We start from the raw sequence: 19,319 nt of genomic DNA on the forward strand, positions 1-19,319 counted from the left end.
ATCTTTTGATTTGGGTATTTGGGTTTGGGTTATCCATATCGTCTGGTTTTTTCACACGCTTTAAAATTTTCTGTTGTTTTTGGCCTCTTGGCATTTGCTTAACTTGATAGAGTTCTTTTAGGATATGTAGAATGATTCATACACATCTCTAGTTTGTCAGATCTACAGCTTGGAGGAGTACACTTTCTCTAACTAACCAGCAGGTGGCATCTACGAGCCACCTATCCCCTCAAGCCAGTTCTCTCCAACTTTGACTTTTTGGTGAGTCAGGATGTGAGTCTTGTGGGGTCCAATTGGTGCACCAAGTTTGCGTGTGTAGTTGGTGCTGCCTGTCCTGAATACGGGGCATGTGTCTGAGCGGTTAGGGGAGGAGGGCAGCTTTAATAATCAAATCTCCCAGGTGTTCTTGGAGATTTAAAGCTGTTGCAATAGTCTAATCCTTCAGTTCAGTCTCACCACAGTTTATCTCTGCCACTGACCCATAAGTCCCTGGTATTGGCTTATGGTCACTGGGACTTCTGATTGTGTCCCTCTTCCAAGCCATGCTCTCCTAGGTCCTCTGCTGAGGGAAGACTGTGCTACATCACAGGTAAGCACCATTGCCCAAGGGAAGTTCTGGGCCACAGGGCTGTGTAGGGGCATTCCCTGTCTGCTGAAAGGATGGCTGAATGGGGCGTGTTAATTTCCCTCTTTTCACACAGCTCCACCTTCCCAGCTCTGGGACAATTAGCTGCGGATGGGTGAAAGGCTATTGTCCATGCCCGATGTTGTGATGTGTGAACGTGTTGTTGGAAACACTTCCCATCACAATGAGTTTTGGGGGGCAGCTCTGGGCTGTGGCACTGGCTTGGGGCAGGAGTGTTCCCAGCCCTCCGGGAAGACGACTGTGAGGGGACGCCCCCCTTTTGTGGGGAGTTGTGGTGTTTAGCAAATTTTTCAGCCACTAGACTTATTGTTTTGTCTCTCAGAGCTATCTTAGCTCTGCTCTTGCCTGGGCCGAAATTGCAAGTCTTTGAGGCTTTCTGTAATGGGCTTCTTAGAGTAATTGTTTTAGAAAAAGATTTAAAAAAAAAAAGAGAGAGAGAGAGAGAGAGAGAGAGAGAGAGAGAGAGAGAGAGAGAGAGAGACAGGCCTTCCTTGCAGATCTAATAGGCTATTGAAATGCTAAGAGACAAGGAGATTAGAGCCATTAAGGAACAATTAAGAAAGCAGAGAAACCGACTCTTCAGACAAGGGACCTCCCCCTCTGGATTTGCATATGAGCCTGATTTCTGTTTGAGCCCTGCCTTTCTCTGTTTTATGGTCACCAGAACTCCAAAAAGTCTCTGTTTTTATTTTTGGGTTTTTGATTTTTTTTCTGTTTTTGCTAGCCCTATCTCCTCCCCACTGGGTTGACTGCTCCCAGATTCTCTGGTGTCTGGTCTCAGTCTATCTATGTTTGGAGTTTCGATCAGCAGTCTGAGATTTCAATCAGAGCTGCAACTGCAGTTCTCCCTCCTCATTCCCAGCACAGATGGCCCCTCCTCCCATGGGACTGAGCCTGGCATGTAGGGGCATGGGTCCCCTGGCCGTGAGAACTTACAGATTTCACTGATCTCAGCTTTTCCACAGGTTCATGAGTGTTGTATGAAGTATGCCCAAAGTCAAATTGTTCTGCGGTGTCATGTCCACGCAGTTCCTGGCTTTCTACCTACTGTCCTGGAGGATTAACTAGATCCTATACCTCACCACTCTGCCATCTTCCCCAATCTCTTTCATGTCTTACTGCTCACTAGGCAGCCCAAACACATCATGTGAAAAACTGACCTTCTGAGACAGCCTCTCCAAATTCTATTCAACCTATGGTCTTCTGCATTTCAGCTAATGGCACTTCATGGCTCCAGTCCCTCAGGCCAAAAGCTTTGCTGTTACCCTTTATGCCTCTCTCATATCTCACATCATATCTGTGAGGCAGTCTTACTGAAATCTTCAAAATATCTTCAGAATCTCAATCCTTCTTACTATCTCTCCTGCTTACTGCCCTTATCTGAGTCAACATCATCTCTGGCCTTGTTTAGTGGTTCCCAAACTTTGCTGCATTGGAATCCCCCAAGGATCTTTAAAAACCACTTAAGCCTCACTCCTACTCCTTGATATTTTTATTTAATTGTCATGGGGTGTGACCTGGGCACCAGGATTTTTAAATGCTCTTCAGGTGATTCTAATGTGCATCAAATTTGGGAATCATTGGCAGGGTTATAATTGCCACCTCTCTGATCTCCCTGATTTACCCTTACCCCTACAGTCTATTCTCAACACAGAGATGAGATACTTTTAAACTATAAATCTTATATCATTCATCTGCTCAAAATTCTCCAATGGCTCCCCATATCACTTAGAGTAAAACCCAAAGGATTTATAATGGCCTACAAGGTCTTACATAACCCACATTGCTCCCACCCCCACCTCATGACTTCTCTGACATCTATGACTCTTCCGCTCACTCACTGTCCTGTTCACACTGGCCTCCTTACTTTCCTTGAATAAACCAGGTGTCCTTTCACCCTAATACCTTTGCATTAACTTTTCCCTCTTCCTGAAATACTCTGCCCCTAGATACCTGCATTTCAAGTATTTGCTCAAGTATCACAGTCTCAATAAGGCCTACTCCATTCCTTATTTAAAATTATAACTATAATACCTGCTTCTCTCTCTTGCTTGCTCACCCTCTCTCTCCCCCTCTTATCTAGCTATTCTTTTTCTTTTATCCATATCCTTTTCATACATCAGCTAATTTCCTTCTTTATTGTTTACTGTCTGTTTCCCCCAGATAGAATGTAAGTTCCATAAGGGAGTAATATTTGTTTGATTGGTTTTTGATGTATTCCAAGCCCTTAGAACAGTGATTGGCAAATATTAGACACTCAATAAATCTTTGTTGACTAAATTAATAAATTCATTTATTCATAGTGGGCAATATGTAGATATTTGATTCATTCATTCTTCAACAAATAATATTTAAAACACATTATGTTCTAGCACTGTATTAGGCACTGAGGATACATACGCAAAAAGACAAACAGGGTTACTGGTCTCATGGGTCTTTATACAATGGAGAGAGGTAGACAATAAATGAGTAAGTAAATAAACAGAAAAGATAAATTTAAATTATGATAAATGCTATAAATAAAATAGGGTAAGGAGTTGGGGAAGGAGCAGTTCTTCGGAGAGGTTAGTCAGGGAAAGACTCTCAAGAAGGTGACATTTGAACTGAAACATGAACAACAAGAAGGATTCAGCCATATAGAAAGGTTGGGGAAGAAAAACCCCATAGAGAAGAAACAAAAAGTGCAAAGGCCCTGAGTAGGAACAAGCTTGGCATGGTGTAAGGAGTAGAAAGAAGGCAATTATTAATTTGAAGTAAAGGGAGAGTAGTAGACGTAAGCAGAAACTAGATAATATTGGGCTTTGTAAAGACCTTGGACTTTATTCTTAAAGAAAACAGAAGTTACTGAAGGGTCTTAAGCAGGGAAATGACATGATCTGATTTATGTTTCATGAAAATAATTCTGGCTGCTGTGTAAAGAATGGACTGTAGGGGGGCAAGAATGGAGGCAAGGGATATCAGTTATTTGATTGAAAGGGTCTACACATATTCTGAGTAATATGTGAAGACTTTCCAAGAGGTACCAAAGTCCTGATTTTTTTTTAAGGAAATAAATGTCCATTTGTACACTCCTACAATCAATCACTTGCTTGTAATGAAGATGCAGGTTCTCCTTTTCCATCTTCATTTACACAGTGGCCCTTCTCCCACTTTACAAGAGAAGAACACATCTTCAGCTCATTCCTGGGCACACTGCCTCTGGATGTAAAAATCTACAGAGTGTTAAACAAAGGATAAATGGAAATGTTGGTGTTTGTGTTTTAAGAAAGAGAATAACAAATCCTTTTGTAAGTTAGGTGGTGGTTTGCTTTCATCAAATTCTAAGGAAGGCCCTAATAGAGTAGCCAGATGAAAAGTCATGAGAATTAATTTTGATGATAGATGACTATGCAATTTTTGGCACATAACTCAGAAGAAGGTCAAAGAATTGAGTAACTCCATTCTAATAAAATTTTTCCATTCTCATCTACTTGTTTATGTGGACAAGTTTCTCAGCACTTCCATCTATAAAAACAAATGCTGAACCCTCGCTCTTCTAGCAGTAAGTAACAGTCATCCACAGCTACATATTTTTTAAAAACCTAATTCATCTATTTCATTAAGAGAGAAGCTTCTGAAAGAAATTATTTTTAAATTCAATTATCAGAATTTGTAATATATTATACTGTTTTGATCAACTGTATACTAATAATTATAATCACAACCCAGAAGACATTTAAAAACACTCAGAAACTTGTGGTCATAGGAAATTTTTTTTAATTTTTCAATCTGCATTTTCATGCTGAGAGATGATGGTGTGATCAATAAAAGTCTTTCCAGCTTAAATGCATTACATAAGGATAACATCTAAGGGAAAAAGTGGAATAGAAATATGCTTTCAAGTGGGTAAAGGAATGATGTAAAATTTGACTATAAAGAATTTCTTCATATGTTTATAAAATAGATGGTAGTGGGTATCAAATCACTATGACATTTATATTCCAGTGGATACACTTGAAAGAGTGATGTAATTCTTTTAAGAACAGCAATATTTAAAACATGTTGGAAATTTCATCCTTTGTAACTATTTAAATGTATGATAAAAAATTTAGATGTCAACTTAAAGACGTATAAGAAGTTTGTTCCAGTTTGCTAATGCTCCCAGAATGCAAAACACCAGAAACAGACTGGCTTTTATAAAGAGCGTTCATTTGGTTACAGAGTTACGGTCTCAAGGCCATAAAGTGCCCAAGGTGAATCATCAGCAATGGGGTACCTTCACTGGAGGATAGCCAATGGTGTCCGGAAAACCTCTGTTAGCAGGGAAGGCACATGGCTGGCATCTGCTCCAGAGTTCTGGTTTCAAAATGGCTTTCTCCCAGGATGTTCCTCTCTAGGCTGCATTTCCTCCAAAATGTCACTCTAAGTTGCTCTTGGGGTGTTTTTCCTCTCTTAGCTTCTCCAGAGCAAAAGTCTGCTTTCAACGGCCATCTTCAAACTGTCTCTCATCTGCTGCTCGTCTCTCAGCTTCTGTGCATTCTTCAAAGGGTCCCTCTTGGCTGTAGTAAGCTAGCTCCTTCTGTCTGAGCTTTTATAGGGCTCCCGTGAATGAATCAAGGACCATGCTGAATGAGCGGGGCCACACCTCCATGGAAATGATCTAATCAGAGTTATCACCTACATTTGGATGGGTCACATCTCCATGGAAATACTCAATCAAAGAGTTGCAATCTAATCAACACTAATATCTCTGCCCACACAAGACTGCATCAAAGATAATGGCGTTTTGGGGGACACAATACATTCAAACTGGCACATAAGTGAATACTTTTAGAAAGTTCTTTAAGGAGGCACTTAGAGTAAAAAACAGTGTGAGGACCACTGGGTCATTGCAATAGTTTAAGTGCAAGAAGCTGGTAACTTGGACCAAAGGGAAGAGTGAGAAGCGATTGGATTTGAGATATAATTTGGAGATAAGAGTCAGCAGGACCTGCTGACCAGAAGTGAGGTGGATGATGGTGCCTAAGTTTGAGATGCCTATTGGTCACTGAAATCTAACAAGATGTCAAAAAGGGGAGGATTCAGGGCTGGACTATATAAAATTGGGAGCATATAGATGGCATTTAAAGCTATGGTACTCCGGGATCACCTTGGGAGAGACAAGGCTAAGAAGTGACCCTGTGGTTCGCCTATATTTTTGAGGTGTAGCAAAGGGGGAGTCCACACGAGACTGAAAGAGTAGAAGAAAAACTAAGAGAATGAAGAGTCTATTAAGCAAGACAGGAGAAAGACTTTCCAGAAATATGTCAATTGGTACTAGGATGACAATAAGATAAGGACAGATAAATACCACTGAATTTGACAAGATGGGAAGTTACAAAGTTACCAGGACAGTTTCAGTGCCTTGGTGGGGTCAAAGACTTGAAGTTACTTCAATTCTAGCGGGGAACTGGAGACAGCACACATTCCTGTCTTTATTAATGAAGGAGAATCTCAATTTCTGGTCCTCGAACAAAGGAGACAGATCCTGGATGAGCTTCAGGAAAGCGTTATCCCACGTTCTGCTCCCAAACTCAAAATTTTGTGCGTGTGTGCGGCCCACCCCACCCACACCCCTTCTGGAGAGACTTCCTAGCTTTCCCGGTGCTCAGTCCAGGGTGACCAAATGGCGCCAATCCTTGCACCACAGATAACTGATTTTTGTCTGTTTCAGCTTCTGAATTTAGTTCCCACACTATAAAACTCGTCGTCTTGAGGTCTCCCCATTCAAGGTCTCGCTCAGCCTCCCCCGAAGTGAAGCATCCCGGGCCCCGAAACCCTTATTTAAGACCATCCACTTCCACACTCTGACTAGGTTTCCTGCGCAGCTTCTATACATAAATTTTATCCCATCGCTGAACTGCCCAGGCCGAGCTTTCCAAACCCAAACTGCTATTTCGTTCAGATGCTCTCACCCTACTGCTCTTTTGAGCCAAGCAGGAACGACCCGAACTCAATTTTCTCACCGCAAAACATCCTCCGCCCCCGGCGCTTCTGCCGTCTGGATTGACGCCCGGGGGGAGGAGCTTTCGCGCAAATTTTTCTGGGTAAAGCTTTACGCTATAGTGACCGTCTTTTTACGACAGCCGGGGTTACTTTATGGCTGTTAACTTTCTCGAGGTCTGAGTAGGTGGCTAGGTTGTCTGTGGTGGCTGCTTCTACTGCGCAGAAATGAGGCAGAAGCGGAAAGGTACGGTAGGAGAGAAGGAGGGAGAGGAGAGGGGAAAGTGGGGGTGGTCGGAAAGGGGTGAACGTCCGGGAGTCAGATGCTGAACCCAGCTTTTCTCGTGAGAATCCCTCCCTGATTTAGTCGCCACCTGGGATTAATCTGTCCGTTGTTTTCGCCTCCCTGCCTTTTTGTTTTACCTTTTGTGCTTTTTTAATTGAAGCTCTCTGCCTACTCTTCCACTCTTCCACTTTGGCGGCTACTTGGTGTTTTTTGCATAAATGGTAGTTTTCCTACCAAGGTGTGCTTTTAGATGAATTAACGTGGCTGATCGATTGAAAGCGATCTCGGAATCGTAAGATTTGTTGTACCATATATTTTACATAGGGTTTTTTTTTTTTTTAAGATTTCCTTTTAAGGTGTAAGTTAAAAATAACAACAATACTGAATTAAATCCTTCTGGAATCCTTGGATTCTATGGAACAGTTGTGCAGTAATTGCTGTTTGTAGTAACACCTGAGTTAGAACGGAGTAATTCTATCTTTTGTTTTTCGGTAGGATGGAGTCAAATTTCAAGTGTTTTCTCAGAGATGCTTTTCTTATCTCTGTACACTTATTTGAGTTCAGTGATGGTGGTTATTCTAATAGCCATTACTAATAATTCTGAAGTCGGTATCACCTCCATTTTACAGATGAAGAAGCTGAGGTTCAAGGAGTTAAGTACCTTTCCCAGCCCACCATTACGTGTGAGAAGTGTGGAGCTGATTGGTTAGACTGTCTCTTTGATCCCAAAAATGTAAAATGAAGATTAAAAAAATAAATAAATAAATCTGTGTCCTTAACTACCTTGCTATATTGCCTTCCCATTATCACTCAGCAGTAGGGGTTGAGAGCCATCAACTAGAGCCTAAAGTCAAAGTTTTTTCACTTTGCTTCTTGTAGGTGTGTTTTTGTTTTTTGTCATATTGCCTTTCAAGAACCTTTTACTTAATATACAGATTATATGCATTCTTTTCACCTTCTGAATCCTTGTTTGTATTAATATACTCATTTTCTTAAAGCACTACTTTCTTTTTATTCCCAAACTTGAGGATATATAATTTTTCACTGTTTATTGCATTCCATTTAAATGCCTTTGCCTAGCCACCAGTGCTCTCTATAATTCATTTCTATAGACAATTGTAAGCACTTCCTTATGTGCCAGACCCTGTAGTCTATTCTTTATCAAATCCTGTCAGAAAGCCTGTTTTCTGGTTATGGAATGCTCGTCACATAAAATATTAATACAATATGTATGACAATATGTATGACATACATGAACAATATGTATGACATTGTTCCTTTTGGAATGCCCTTTTTGCTTTTCCTAAGCCTGCCCTTTGTTTAAAGAGCCCTGTATCATTTCCTCCACAAAGCTTTTTCTAATTTACTCCTCCAGTTAATTCTTGATGCACTCAAAGGCTACGCCAGTGGTTTTCAAATCCTTTCTGTTTCTATCAGTAGAACCCCTTTCCCCCTCCAAATAAATTCTTAGGCAAAACCTCGGTATATAAACAGATGAAAGCAGAGCTGCTTTGATTGAAATGGGGAAAGAGATCTCTCCCTACCTTTTTCTCCCCTTCTTCCCCACTTCTGCTCTACATCACCATTGGTCTTAGGTCCATTATGTGGCCCCTGAGGCACCTTTGTAGAACTGTGAAATGCTAAATTACATGATTTGGAAAGCATTTGGCCTTTGAAGATGATTTTTTTTTTCCTCTCGAAGTGTTTTGTGTGTTAACCTTGCCTCATTAAATTAGAAGCAATATGGTACAGGTGAAAAAGCATGGAAGTTGTGAAAAGAACAGGACTTGAGTCTTTAGTAAGCTATTTACAATGATTTCTTAACCTGCTTAGTCCCATTTTTCTCATTTGTAAATCGGGATAACGATGGTTACCTTAAAGTGTTACTGGAGGTTTCACACGAGGTAAATGAAAGGTTTCTATAACTGCCAGGCTTTTTCAATTATGCTTCTCTCTGATGACTTCATTATCTTTGCACACTAGCTTCCTCTACTGGCATGAAGTTTGCTTGCTGGCAGCTCCCAAACTAATATCCCACAGCTTCTATCACTAAAGAAAGACTGGTGTTTTTTTCCCTTGAGATTGGCTCAGATTAGCTTCACTTGGATAGGTGCCCATTCTTCGACCCAATCAAATGTGATTGCGGGGATGGGATCATATTAAGAACATGGCATTTCCTGCGCTTGCCTTTTGGGTGAAAAGAGGAGCACCAGTTGCTAGGAGAAGGTAGTGAGAGTGGACAAATGCATAAACATCCTTAGACATGCATAGAACCTTGTGCTTTGCAATATTTCTGCAAATACCTGGATTTGAGTTCCAACTCCACTCCTTGGTAGCATCCTCATAGGATAGGCAAATATTCCTTTTCTATCTTACTCTATTTTAAGTACCAGATAATAATGCATCTAAATGTATGCAAATATTAGTAATTACAAATTATATAATAGATTATGAAACTTCTCCCAGTTCTTTTATATTGTAGGTCTGTGGTTTGAGTAGATCACTTAACTGTTATGTGTCTGTTTCCTGATATGTAAACCTGGGGCTCTTGATACCTTACATATTTCTCCTAGGCTTGATGTGGAAGGTGAAATATAAAAGTACTTTGAAAAATATAGATGAAAAATGGCAGCAACATTAGTTTTCATTATTCTCTCAATTCTTATGTATCCCTACCCTTGGAATTTTCTCTTGACTAGGTGGAATAGTATATCATAGGAACTTATATATACCAGTATAATCCATAAATATCTTCAAGAACAGACTCAGCAAATCGTATTTCTTACCTGTGGCTGGTTTATTACATTTATTACTAAGTAAAAAGACATTGTCACAACTTTATATATCCTCTGGGGCTGACTGCTATCATGAGAAAAGCTTGAGGTAAGGAGGGAAGCTCTAATTTCTTTCCATTTTTTTTTCCTATGACATTCCTCTGTCTGTCTTCCCTTTGAATTGTCTTGTCAGTTCATTCCATCTTAACAACAGAGCAGAAAGCTGGGGGTTTGCAGCAAGCCCTGCTATTGTCAGGATGTTGTAAGTTCTTTCTCCTTGTGTTTGTCCCCACTCTTTCCTGTATCTATCATTCTAGCTGTAGTATATGTGCAGCTAAACTGAACTTTTCCTATATATAGGTAAAATTAGGTTTGTAATTAGATACCCAAAAGATATGATCAAAAGTATAAACAATAGAGGATTAGTGTCTTGTGAACTTGAGCCACTCTTTTAGTATAGTAGGAGTGATTTTGTCAGGGAAAACTGCTAATAAATAAGATTAAAAATCTTTATGAATAACATGATTTTTACATTGTTGAATATTATCTTTTCAGGAGATCTCAGCCCTGCTGAGCTGATGATGCTGACCATAGGAGATGTTATTAAGCAACTGGTTGAAGCCCATGAACAGGGAAAAGACATTGATCTAAATAAGTAAGTGGGTCTATTAAAAAGGGAACAGTCTGTTCTTAGGTAGTAGATCTCTTCTATGAAATTATACTCCATCTTGTGTTTTTATTTTGTAATTGCGAATTTTAGCTTTCTCTCCTGTCTTTTTCACTCTTTTCTTTATGGTAGAATAACCTCATATCTTTTTTTTAATGCAATTTTATTGAAATATATTTGTAACCATGCGGTCATCTAAAGTGTACAATTAATTGTTCACAGTATCATCATATAGCTGTGCATTCATCACCACAATCAATTTTGAACATTTTTATTACTCCAAACAAAAATAAAAATAAGAATCAAAATAAAAAGAAAGCAAAAAAGGCAACCCAAAACATCCCATACCCTCCATACCCCCTTATTACTCATTTACTTTTCATCTCCATTTTTCTACTCATTTGTCCATATACTGGATAAAGGGAGTATGAGCCACAAGGTTTTCAGAATCACACATTTACACTGTAAAAGCTATATAGTTATATAATCATTTTCAGGAATCGGGGCTACTGGGTTGCAGATCAACAGTTTCAGGTATTTCCTTCTAGCTATTCTAGTACACTAAAAACTAAAAAGTGGCATCTATATAATGCATAAGAATAACCTCCAGAATGACCTCTCGACTCCATTTGAAATCTCTCAGCCACTAAAACTTTATTTTGTTTCATTTCTCTTCCCCCTTTTGGTCAAGAAGGCTCCCAAGATGCCAGGTTCAGGCTCATCCCCAGGAGTCATGTCCCATGTTGCCAGGGAGATTTATACCCCTGGGAGTCATGTCCCACATTGGGGGGGGCGGGTATCGAGTCCACCTGCCGAGTTGGCTTAGAGAGGCCACATCTGAGCAACAAAAGAGGATTTCTGGGGGTGACTCTTAGGCACAATTATAAGTAGGCTTAGCCTCTCCTTTTCCATAACAAGCTTCATAATGGCAAGCCCCAAGCTATAGGGCTCAGCCTTCTAAATTGGTAGTCCCCAGTGCTTGTGAGAAATCAGGAATTCCCCAGGTGGGGAAGTTTAATATTTTCACATTTTTTCCCAGTCCCTCAGGGGGGCTTTGCAAATACTTTTTTATTCTCTGCCCAGATTACTCTGGGATGTATTGGGGCTTCACACTAACCTGCACAAACCAACCATATCTCACTCCCTATTCAAGGTTCCATGTAATTATGGTAGTTGAATAAACTGACCATACAAATTAAATTATAGAGTGTGCTACAGAAAATACAGATTTTGCACCAAATAAACATCTCTTCGTTTTGTGTCACACAGAAGTTGAAGTTGTAAAACACAGTCGACATCATCCTTTACCCATTAGTCTGATTTTTCTCAGTCCTAACCAAGTCCATTTTGTTCTTATCTCTAACTGAAGTCTGATCTCTTTTTCAGCTTTAAGAGTTGTCATAAGAGGTAATGCTGATATTCATGGCTGCCAAACTCTGGCTCTGAGTCTTAGGTGTCACACAGATACCCAACTCATTATCTTAATATTAATAACTTCTAACATTTATTGGATGCTTTCTTTATTCCAGGCACTGTTCTTAGTGCACTACATGTATTTACTCATTTAATCCTCTCAAAAACTGTGTGAGATTGGTACTGATGTCTACCCTCATTTGACAGATGAGTAACCTGAGGCATAGAGAAGTTAGATAATGTCTCTAGTGGTAAGTAACTGGTAACTTGCACAGCTGGGGAATGAAATTAAGCTGTCTCCTGAGGCAAGGCCCTTATCTTCTGTGCTACACCACTTCACATCTGTTGTAGTTTGCAAATGCTGCCGGGATGCAAAACACCAGAAATGGATTGGTTTTTATAACAGGGGTTTATTTGGTTGCACAGTCTTAAGGTCATAAAGTGTCCAAGGTAATGCATCAACAGTCGGGTACCTTCACTGGAGAAGGGCCAATGGTGTCTGGAAAACCTCTGTTAGCTGGCAAGTCACGTGGCTGGCGTTTGCTCCAAGTTCTGGTTTCAAAATGGCTTTCTCCCAGATGTTCCTCTCTTCAAAATGTCACTCTCAGTTGCTCTTGGAGCATTTGTCCTCTCTTAGCTTCTCCGGAGCAAGGGTCTGCTTTCAGCATCTGTCTTCAGACTGTCTCTCATCTGCAGCTACTCTCTCAGCTTTCTGTGCATTCTTCAAAGTGTCCCTCTTGGCTGTAGCAAGCTCGCTCCTACTGTCTGAGCTTATATAGTGCTCCAGTAAACTAATTAAGGCCCATGCTGAATGGGTGGGGCCACACCTCCATGGAAATTATCCAGTCAGAGTTATCACCCACAGTTGGGTGGGGCGCATTTCCATGTAAACAACCTAATCCAAACGTTCCAATTTAATCCCCACTAATATGTCTGCCCCCACAAGATTGCATCAAAGAACATGGCTTTTTGGGGGACATAATGTATTCAAACCGGCACAACAGCCATCTATTTCTTAACTTGGGTTGTGGTTACCTGAGTGGTCACTTTATTAATTATTTATTAGAGTGTGTTCCTATGTTTTATGTTCTGTTCTCTATGTATATAATATTTCATATTGAAAGTATTCTTTATAAAATGTTTTATTTCCTAATTTGGCTCTACATAATCTCCCTTGATTTTTACAATAGTGGTTCTCAATCTGTGATGATTTTGCAGGAGACATTTGACAACATCTGGGGACATTTTTGGTTGTTGCAGCATGGGAAGGGTTGCTAGTGGGTAGAGGCCAAGGATGATGCTAAACATCCTACAATATACTATGCAGCCTCCCACAACAAATAATTATCCGGTCCCAAATGTCAGTAGTGCTGAGGTTGAAAAAACAGTAGGGTCAGAATAGTTGTTTGGACCTGGAGCAGTATTTTCAATAGATCTACATTGTGTCATTGTCCTGGAACCCTCCCCTGTAGTCCTTTGGTATTCATTCTTTATAGCACTTTAGGGCAAGAAGAGGAAGTATTCATTTATGAATTTTGTTTTCCTGGTTCCTTGAGATTCACAAAGCTTAGCTAATTTTGTCACCTGGTGAAGGTATAGGGAAGCGGCAGGAATTAATAATGTTATTTATAGTCATCCTTTTGGTAGCTTGTCCTTGAATATTGTGACCTTAATAATGTTAGATGCTTTACTTTCAGGGTGAAAACCAGGACAGCTGCCAAATACGGCCTTTCAGCACAGCCCCGTCTGGTGGATATAATTGCTGCAGTCCCACCTCAGTATCGAAAAGTCTTGGTCCCCAAGTTAAAGGCAAAACCCATCAGAACTGCCAGTGGGGTGAGTGCTTCAGTTCATGAAATAACGGTTTTATATCTGTCTTTTCCGGAAATCTCTGCCTTCATGTAACACTTAGGTAATGAGGTGGAGGTGGGGAATTCAGACAGATCAATTCCATACATTATGTTTTGCTCTATAGTGATGACATATAGAATGCTATAGTAGACATAGAGGAAAAAACTTCATTGTGCTCAAAGGAGTAGATGATGGTTTGGTGCCTTCTTTAAAAGTATAGATCGAGGCTTGATGACTTGTCGCAATATGATAAATGTTGGCCATCTTAAGCTGGTAGCTTTCAGTATAATTGGTACTTACGAAAGGTACTTTTATTTTTTTTTTTTAATTTGTTTTAATAATTGAATTTTATTGAGATGTATTCACATACCATACAGTCATATAAAGCGTATAATCAGTGTTCACAGTACCACCATATAGTTGTGCGTCCATCACCAAAATTAATTTTTGAACATTTTCATTACCACACACACAAAAGTAATAAGAATAAAAATTAAAGTGAAAAAGAACAATTAAAGTAAAAAAGATCATTGGGTGCTTTTTTTTTTTTCCTACTCATCCATCCGTACACTGGACAAAGGGGAGTGTGATCCACATGGCTTTCCCAATCACATTGTCACCCCTCATAAGCCACATAGTTATACAATCGTCTTCAAGATTCAAGGGTTCTGGGTTGTAGTTTGATAGTTTCAGGTATTTACTGCTAGCTATTCCAATTCATTGAACCTAAAAAAGGTTATCTATATTATGTGTAAGAGTGCCCACCATAGTGACCTCCCGGCTCCGTTTGGAATCACTCAGCCACTGAAACTTACTCCATTTCATTTCATATCCCCCCTTTTGGTGAAGAAGATGTTCTCCATCCCACAATGCCAGGTCCAGATTCCTCCCCAGGAGTCATATTCCACGTTGCCAGGGGTATTTACACCCTGGGTGTCAGATCCCATGTAGACGGGAGGCCAGTGATTTCATCTGCCGAGTTAGCTCAGCTAGAGAGAAAGGGCCACATCTGAGCAACAAAGAGGCATTCAGGAGGAGACACTTAGGCACAATTATAAGCAGGCCTAGCCTCTCCTTTGCAGTAGCAGTCTTCCCAAGGGCAAGTCCTGTGATTGAGGGCTCAGCCCGTCAATCCGCCAATCCCCAATGTCTGTGAGGACATCAGCAACCATCGAGGTGGGGAAGCCCAACACCCCTGCATTCTCCCCCAGCAATGTTTACATTAATGGCAAAAGATACTTCTGAAAGATAGTTAATGGTGCAAAGTAGTTCCATGTATGGTAATTGTGGAATGATTGACACAGTAGTGAGCACTGAAGAGTCCACAGGATAGAGATGTCCCTTACTTACAGGGAATACGGAAGGCTCAATAGAAAGCATGGAGCTTGCTTGACTTATAAGTTCCATTTGAAAAAGTAGAGAAGAGCAGGCTCGAAGAGTAATGGCATCACGGGGCATGGTGAACTAAAGCACAGAGGTAGGAATAATAGGTGTGTTCAGGGAGCAGTTTGACTAGAGTTGAAAGCAGCAGGACATTGGGTGTAAGGATTTGGGGTCAGCTTGTAAAAGATCTTAAATGTTGGACAAAGAAGCTAGATAACAGGGAATTGTTAACGGTTTTGAAATGGAAAATGATACGAGCAAAGTATATTTTAGGAAGATAAATTTGGAAGCAGCAAGCAGGTGGCTTGGAAACAAGACTAGTTAGGACACTTGTGGTTTGACCTAGTTGTCAAGTGTTAAGGGCCTGAATTAGGGTAGATGCTCTGAGGATAAAAAAGAGGATGAGTGTAAGAGACAAAAGGGAAGAATTGATGGGATTTGCTCTTAAAACCTGGCACCCAGAATTGAACTCTGTTCCTGATGTTATCTACCAAGTTCAATCTCTTTATTCTGATTGGGATATTATACTTCTAGTAATTGCAGCTTGTGTTAACTTGTTTAGTGACCATATTTTCTGGATCATATTACATTTGTTGCTATTTAAACCTCCAAACTTGTATATATATTATATTGCCAATCCTAGTCTCTTCTCTGTTTTTGCTTTGTTCTGCTTTTGTTTGTTTGTACATGATGTAAAAGTGTCAAATAATTCTAAAGGCTTGTTAAGAAAAATTAGTAATCCTTTGCGCCTCATATCTATCCCATTTTCCTCTCCTGGCAACCACTTTGCACTCTTAAGTCTATTTCTTTGATATTTACCTCCATATCTCTAAGTAGCATGCTTTATAGATAAACCTTGAATTTTTAGACATCATCTATGGTCTTGGCACTATGGAAAATAAAAATTTAGCAACTTTTCAACCCTCTTATCCTGTTTGCCTCTAAAAGTTGATGTTTTCTTTGGTCCTGGACCCACTGTTTTTGTTATTGTCCACATTTTCTTTGGTAACCTCATCTATTTGATGTTTGAGGTGTTGTCATTTGCTGACTCCCAGCTCTGACAGCTCTCCAGCCTCCAACCCCATGTCAGATTGCCTGTTGGACATTTCTCTTTTGACTGCCTGTAGAACTTCATTTTTTAACATAACTAAAACTAACTTTGAACTTTTTCATTCATCTTTACTGTCCACCTTCATTCATTATGCCACCGTGATTATTCCTAGTATTCTATTAATAACAATAATTATAGTATTCTATTGGTATTCTATTAATGACAATAATAATAGCTACATATTCTATTAATCACAATAATAATAGCTACTATATGTTGTCCATGTATTATATACCAGTCACTGTGCTGGGCACATTGGGTATGTTTTCTTATATAATCTTCAGAACAGTTGTGAGAGGTATATAGTATTGCCTGCATTTTACAAAATAGGAAAAGACATAGTAAGGGGCAGAGAGAAGATTCTAATCTAGGTTTCTCTGATTGACTCCAAAGTCGTTGCTTTTTCCTATCAGTAATTTCTTAACTATATTCTACAAAACTACAAGGTTCCTTGGGAGTTTTGGGGAGCCACTATAGGAGATAATAGGGAAGCAATGGGAGAAGGTCCCGTCTCAGTTGTTTTTCTCTCTTTTACCTATTGAAGTTCTAAGTAAAATGTTAACATGAAAGGAGAGTTCTATTGCTTAAAAAATGTTTGAAATTACTATACATTGTTTTCCTGTCCCTCATTTCTCCCTAACTTCTTAACTTGGTTAACTTTTATTTAACACCATTGTTAGCTTTTCTAGGAAGGCTTTCCTGATGCCTCTGGTCAGGGCTAATTGCTTTCTTTAGGCATTCCCAGTATTTTTTTTTTTTTTACATGCTTCTTACCATGTTTTGAAATAGTCTATTTTTATATGTCTTTCTCCCCTGCTACAGAGGATGATTTCAGGGAGCAAAGGCAGTAAATTATTTTTGTAGTCCCAGGGCTCATATAGCACTATGTACCACAGAACCTGGCCCATTTTAGGCCCTCAGTAAAAGGTTGTGCACTTGAACTGACCTCACCAGTGGTATAAGTAGTTGTATCTCACTCAAAAAAAAAAAAAGCGTTTGTTTCAAAATCTGAGTTTTTAAATGAGTTTTCTTGCAAAATTATTTTGGAATTTCTCTGATTTTTAGACATTTAAAGTTTTTTTTCTTTTAAATAATCACAAACTTAAAGAATAGTTGAAAGTGCAAAACAAAGAACTTTTCTTTTTCCTGAACCATTTGGGGGTAACTTGCCGAGCTGATGCCTTTGAATACTTTTGTGTTTATTCGCTACAAGGACCTTTTCTTTCCTAACCACAGTACAACCACCAAAATTGGGAATTTTAACACTGATACATTATTATCATCTAATCCTCAGATCTCATTGAAGATTCACCAGTTGCTTCAGAAATGTCCTACAGGACCCAGTTTAGTATCACATTTCATTTAGTTATCATGTCTCTTTACTTTCTGACACTTCCTCAGTCTTTTCTTGACTTCATTACCTTGACATCTTTAAAGATTTCAGGTCAGTTATTTTGTAAAATATCCACCACATTTGGGTTAGTCAGATGTTTCCTCAAAATTTGATTTAGGTTATTCCTCTCTGGCAGGAACATCACAGAACTCACACTGTGTTCTTCTCCTTGTATCCTGTCAGGTGGTGCATGGTTTCATTACTGATACTCATTTTGACCAAGGTGATATCTGCCAGGCTCTTCTGTAAAGTTATTTTTTTCCACTTTGTAGTTAATACATATTGTATGGTGAAGGCCTTTGAAACTATGTAAATTTTGTATCAGTATGGATTCATAGTTTCTTATTTTATTTGGTGGCTTATAATCTGTTACTATCATTATTTATCCTATTCCTTATCAAACATCCAATTTATTCATTTATTTATATCAGTATGGATTCATGGTTTCCTATTTTATTTTTTGGTGGCTTGTAATCTGTTACTATCATTATTATTTTGATGCACAAATTGTTCCAGATTTGACCAGTGTGAGTGCTTTCAAGTTGGTTTCTTTGTCTATTTGAAAAGTCTCAGTCATTCCTTGACCAGTTCTTAGCTTTCTGACACAACAAAATGCTCTAGGCGCTTCTTGTACTTTTTTGCTCCAGCCCTGGATTCAGCAATGTCTCTAAGGAGCCCTTGTTCCTTTTAATAAATATGGTACATAGAAGCCAAGACCTGGATGCTAGTTAAATTCTTTGCTATTGTGGTGTTGCTGTACCCAGACTGTATCTGTGGATCAAGGCATGGAGTGTATGTGTGTGTGTGTGTGTGTGTGTGTGTGTGTGTGTGTGTATGCACATACATATAACACATTTTCATCTATGTTTGTATATCAATCTATGCATATTGGAAAGTATGAATTTACAGCAATGCCTCCAATTCTATCAAACCCATAGAGTTCATTATAGTTCACTCCCTTTTCATATTTATAACTTCCTTGTCTGGATGGTGAGAAACCTGATTTGCATTAGCCTTAATGTGTGTCCTTTTTTGACCAAACCAATCTGCCATTTCTGTTATCACCTCAGTTGGTTATTTTCTTCTCAACTGGATACCATCCTCACCCCATTTGGGCTCTGAAAGACTCCTCCAAGACTATTTTGTTCATAGACCTTGTGAAACCTAATAATACTAACAGTCTGTTTTAAATATTGAGATCTAGTGTTTCCGTAAAGTATTTGATTTATAAAGGTTAGGTTGTTTGTTTATAATTTGAGTAATTTTTTATTCTAGTTTATTTTGTAAAACAGTTTATCAGAGAATAATCATTTTGGCTTTAAAAATTATTATGCAATTGATTATGAAATATACACATGTCAGTGTATATAATGCATATGTACATTTTAAAGATTAGTAATATTGAAAAGAGATCACTCTTTACCACTCTCCAGCTTAAGAAATAGAGCATTACTAATGCTTATAAAGCCCCTGTATGCTATTCTCTGCATTTCTCTCCATCTTCTGAGCATTAACCACTTTCCAGAATTTTGTATTATTCCATAATAACTTTGTTATTAATCTTTCTTTTATAGATTGCTGTTGTAGCTGTCATGTGCAAACCCCACAGATGCCCACACATCAGTTTTACAGGAAATATATGTGTGTAAGTATGATGATTTTGATAAGGTGTGTGTATGTCTGTGTGTGTGTGTGTGTATGTATGTATGTATGTATTTTAATTGAACTACTAAGTCACATAAAATTCTTGATCACTGCATCATGCTGGTAATATTTAAAACCTTGATTTAATAAATTCATAATTAGTTCTTTGAAACAAGCAACCATTGATAAG

General features: G+C 39.0%; 2 protein-coding genes across 5 annotated transcripts in view; one reads left to right on the forward strand and one right to left on the reverse strand.

The window, feature by feature from the left end:
* The window catches only part of NUGGC (nuclear GTPase, germinal center associated), a 69,542-nt gene extending 62,936 nt beyond the window's left edge, over nucleotides 1-6,606 (reverse strand). For 2 of the 3 annotated variants that reach the window (XM_037813169.1, XM_037813164.1), the window contains exons 1-2: nucleotides 4,902-4,930; nucleotides 3,736-3,858 (exon numbers count right to left, since the gene is read on the reverse strand). The gene's annotated coding sequence lies outside the window, so the exon portion shown is untranslated. Of the gene's footprint in view, nucleotides 1-3,735; nucleotides 3,859-4,901; nucleotides 4,931-6,579 lie in introns of those variants that run through there. The other variant, XM_037813165.1, reaches the window with a different exon arrangement.
* Nucleotides 6,607-6,750: 144 nt separating this feature from the next.
* Nucleotides 6,751-19,319, forward strand: part of ELP3 (elongator acetyltransferase complex subunit 3) — a 116,928-nt gene continuing 104,359 nt past the window's right edge. For both annotated transcript variants that reach the window (XM_037813057.1, XM_037813058.1), the window contains exons 1-4: nucleotides 6,751-6,854; nucleotides 10,223-10,322; nucleotides 13,445-13,583; nucleotides 19,060-19,130. In XM_037813057.1, coding sequence (XP_037668985.1) covers nucleotides 6,836-6,854; nucleotides 10,223-10,322; nucleotides 13,445-13,583; nucleotides 19,060-19,130 — 329 coding nt within the window. In that variant the 5' untranslated portion in view covers nucleotides 6,751-6,835. The remainder of the gene's footprint in view (nucleotides 6,855-10,222; nucleotides 10,323-13,444; nucleotides 13,584-19,059; nucleotides 19,131-19,319) is intronic.

This window comes from Choloepus didactylus, chromosome 20 (genome assembly GCF_015220235.1).
Source record: "Choloepus didactylus isolate mChoDid1 chromosome 20, mChoDid1.pri, whole genome shotgun sequence".
NCBI lineage: Eukaryota > Metazoa > Chordata > Mammalia > Pilosa > Megalonychidae > Choloepus > Choloepus didactylus.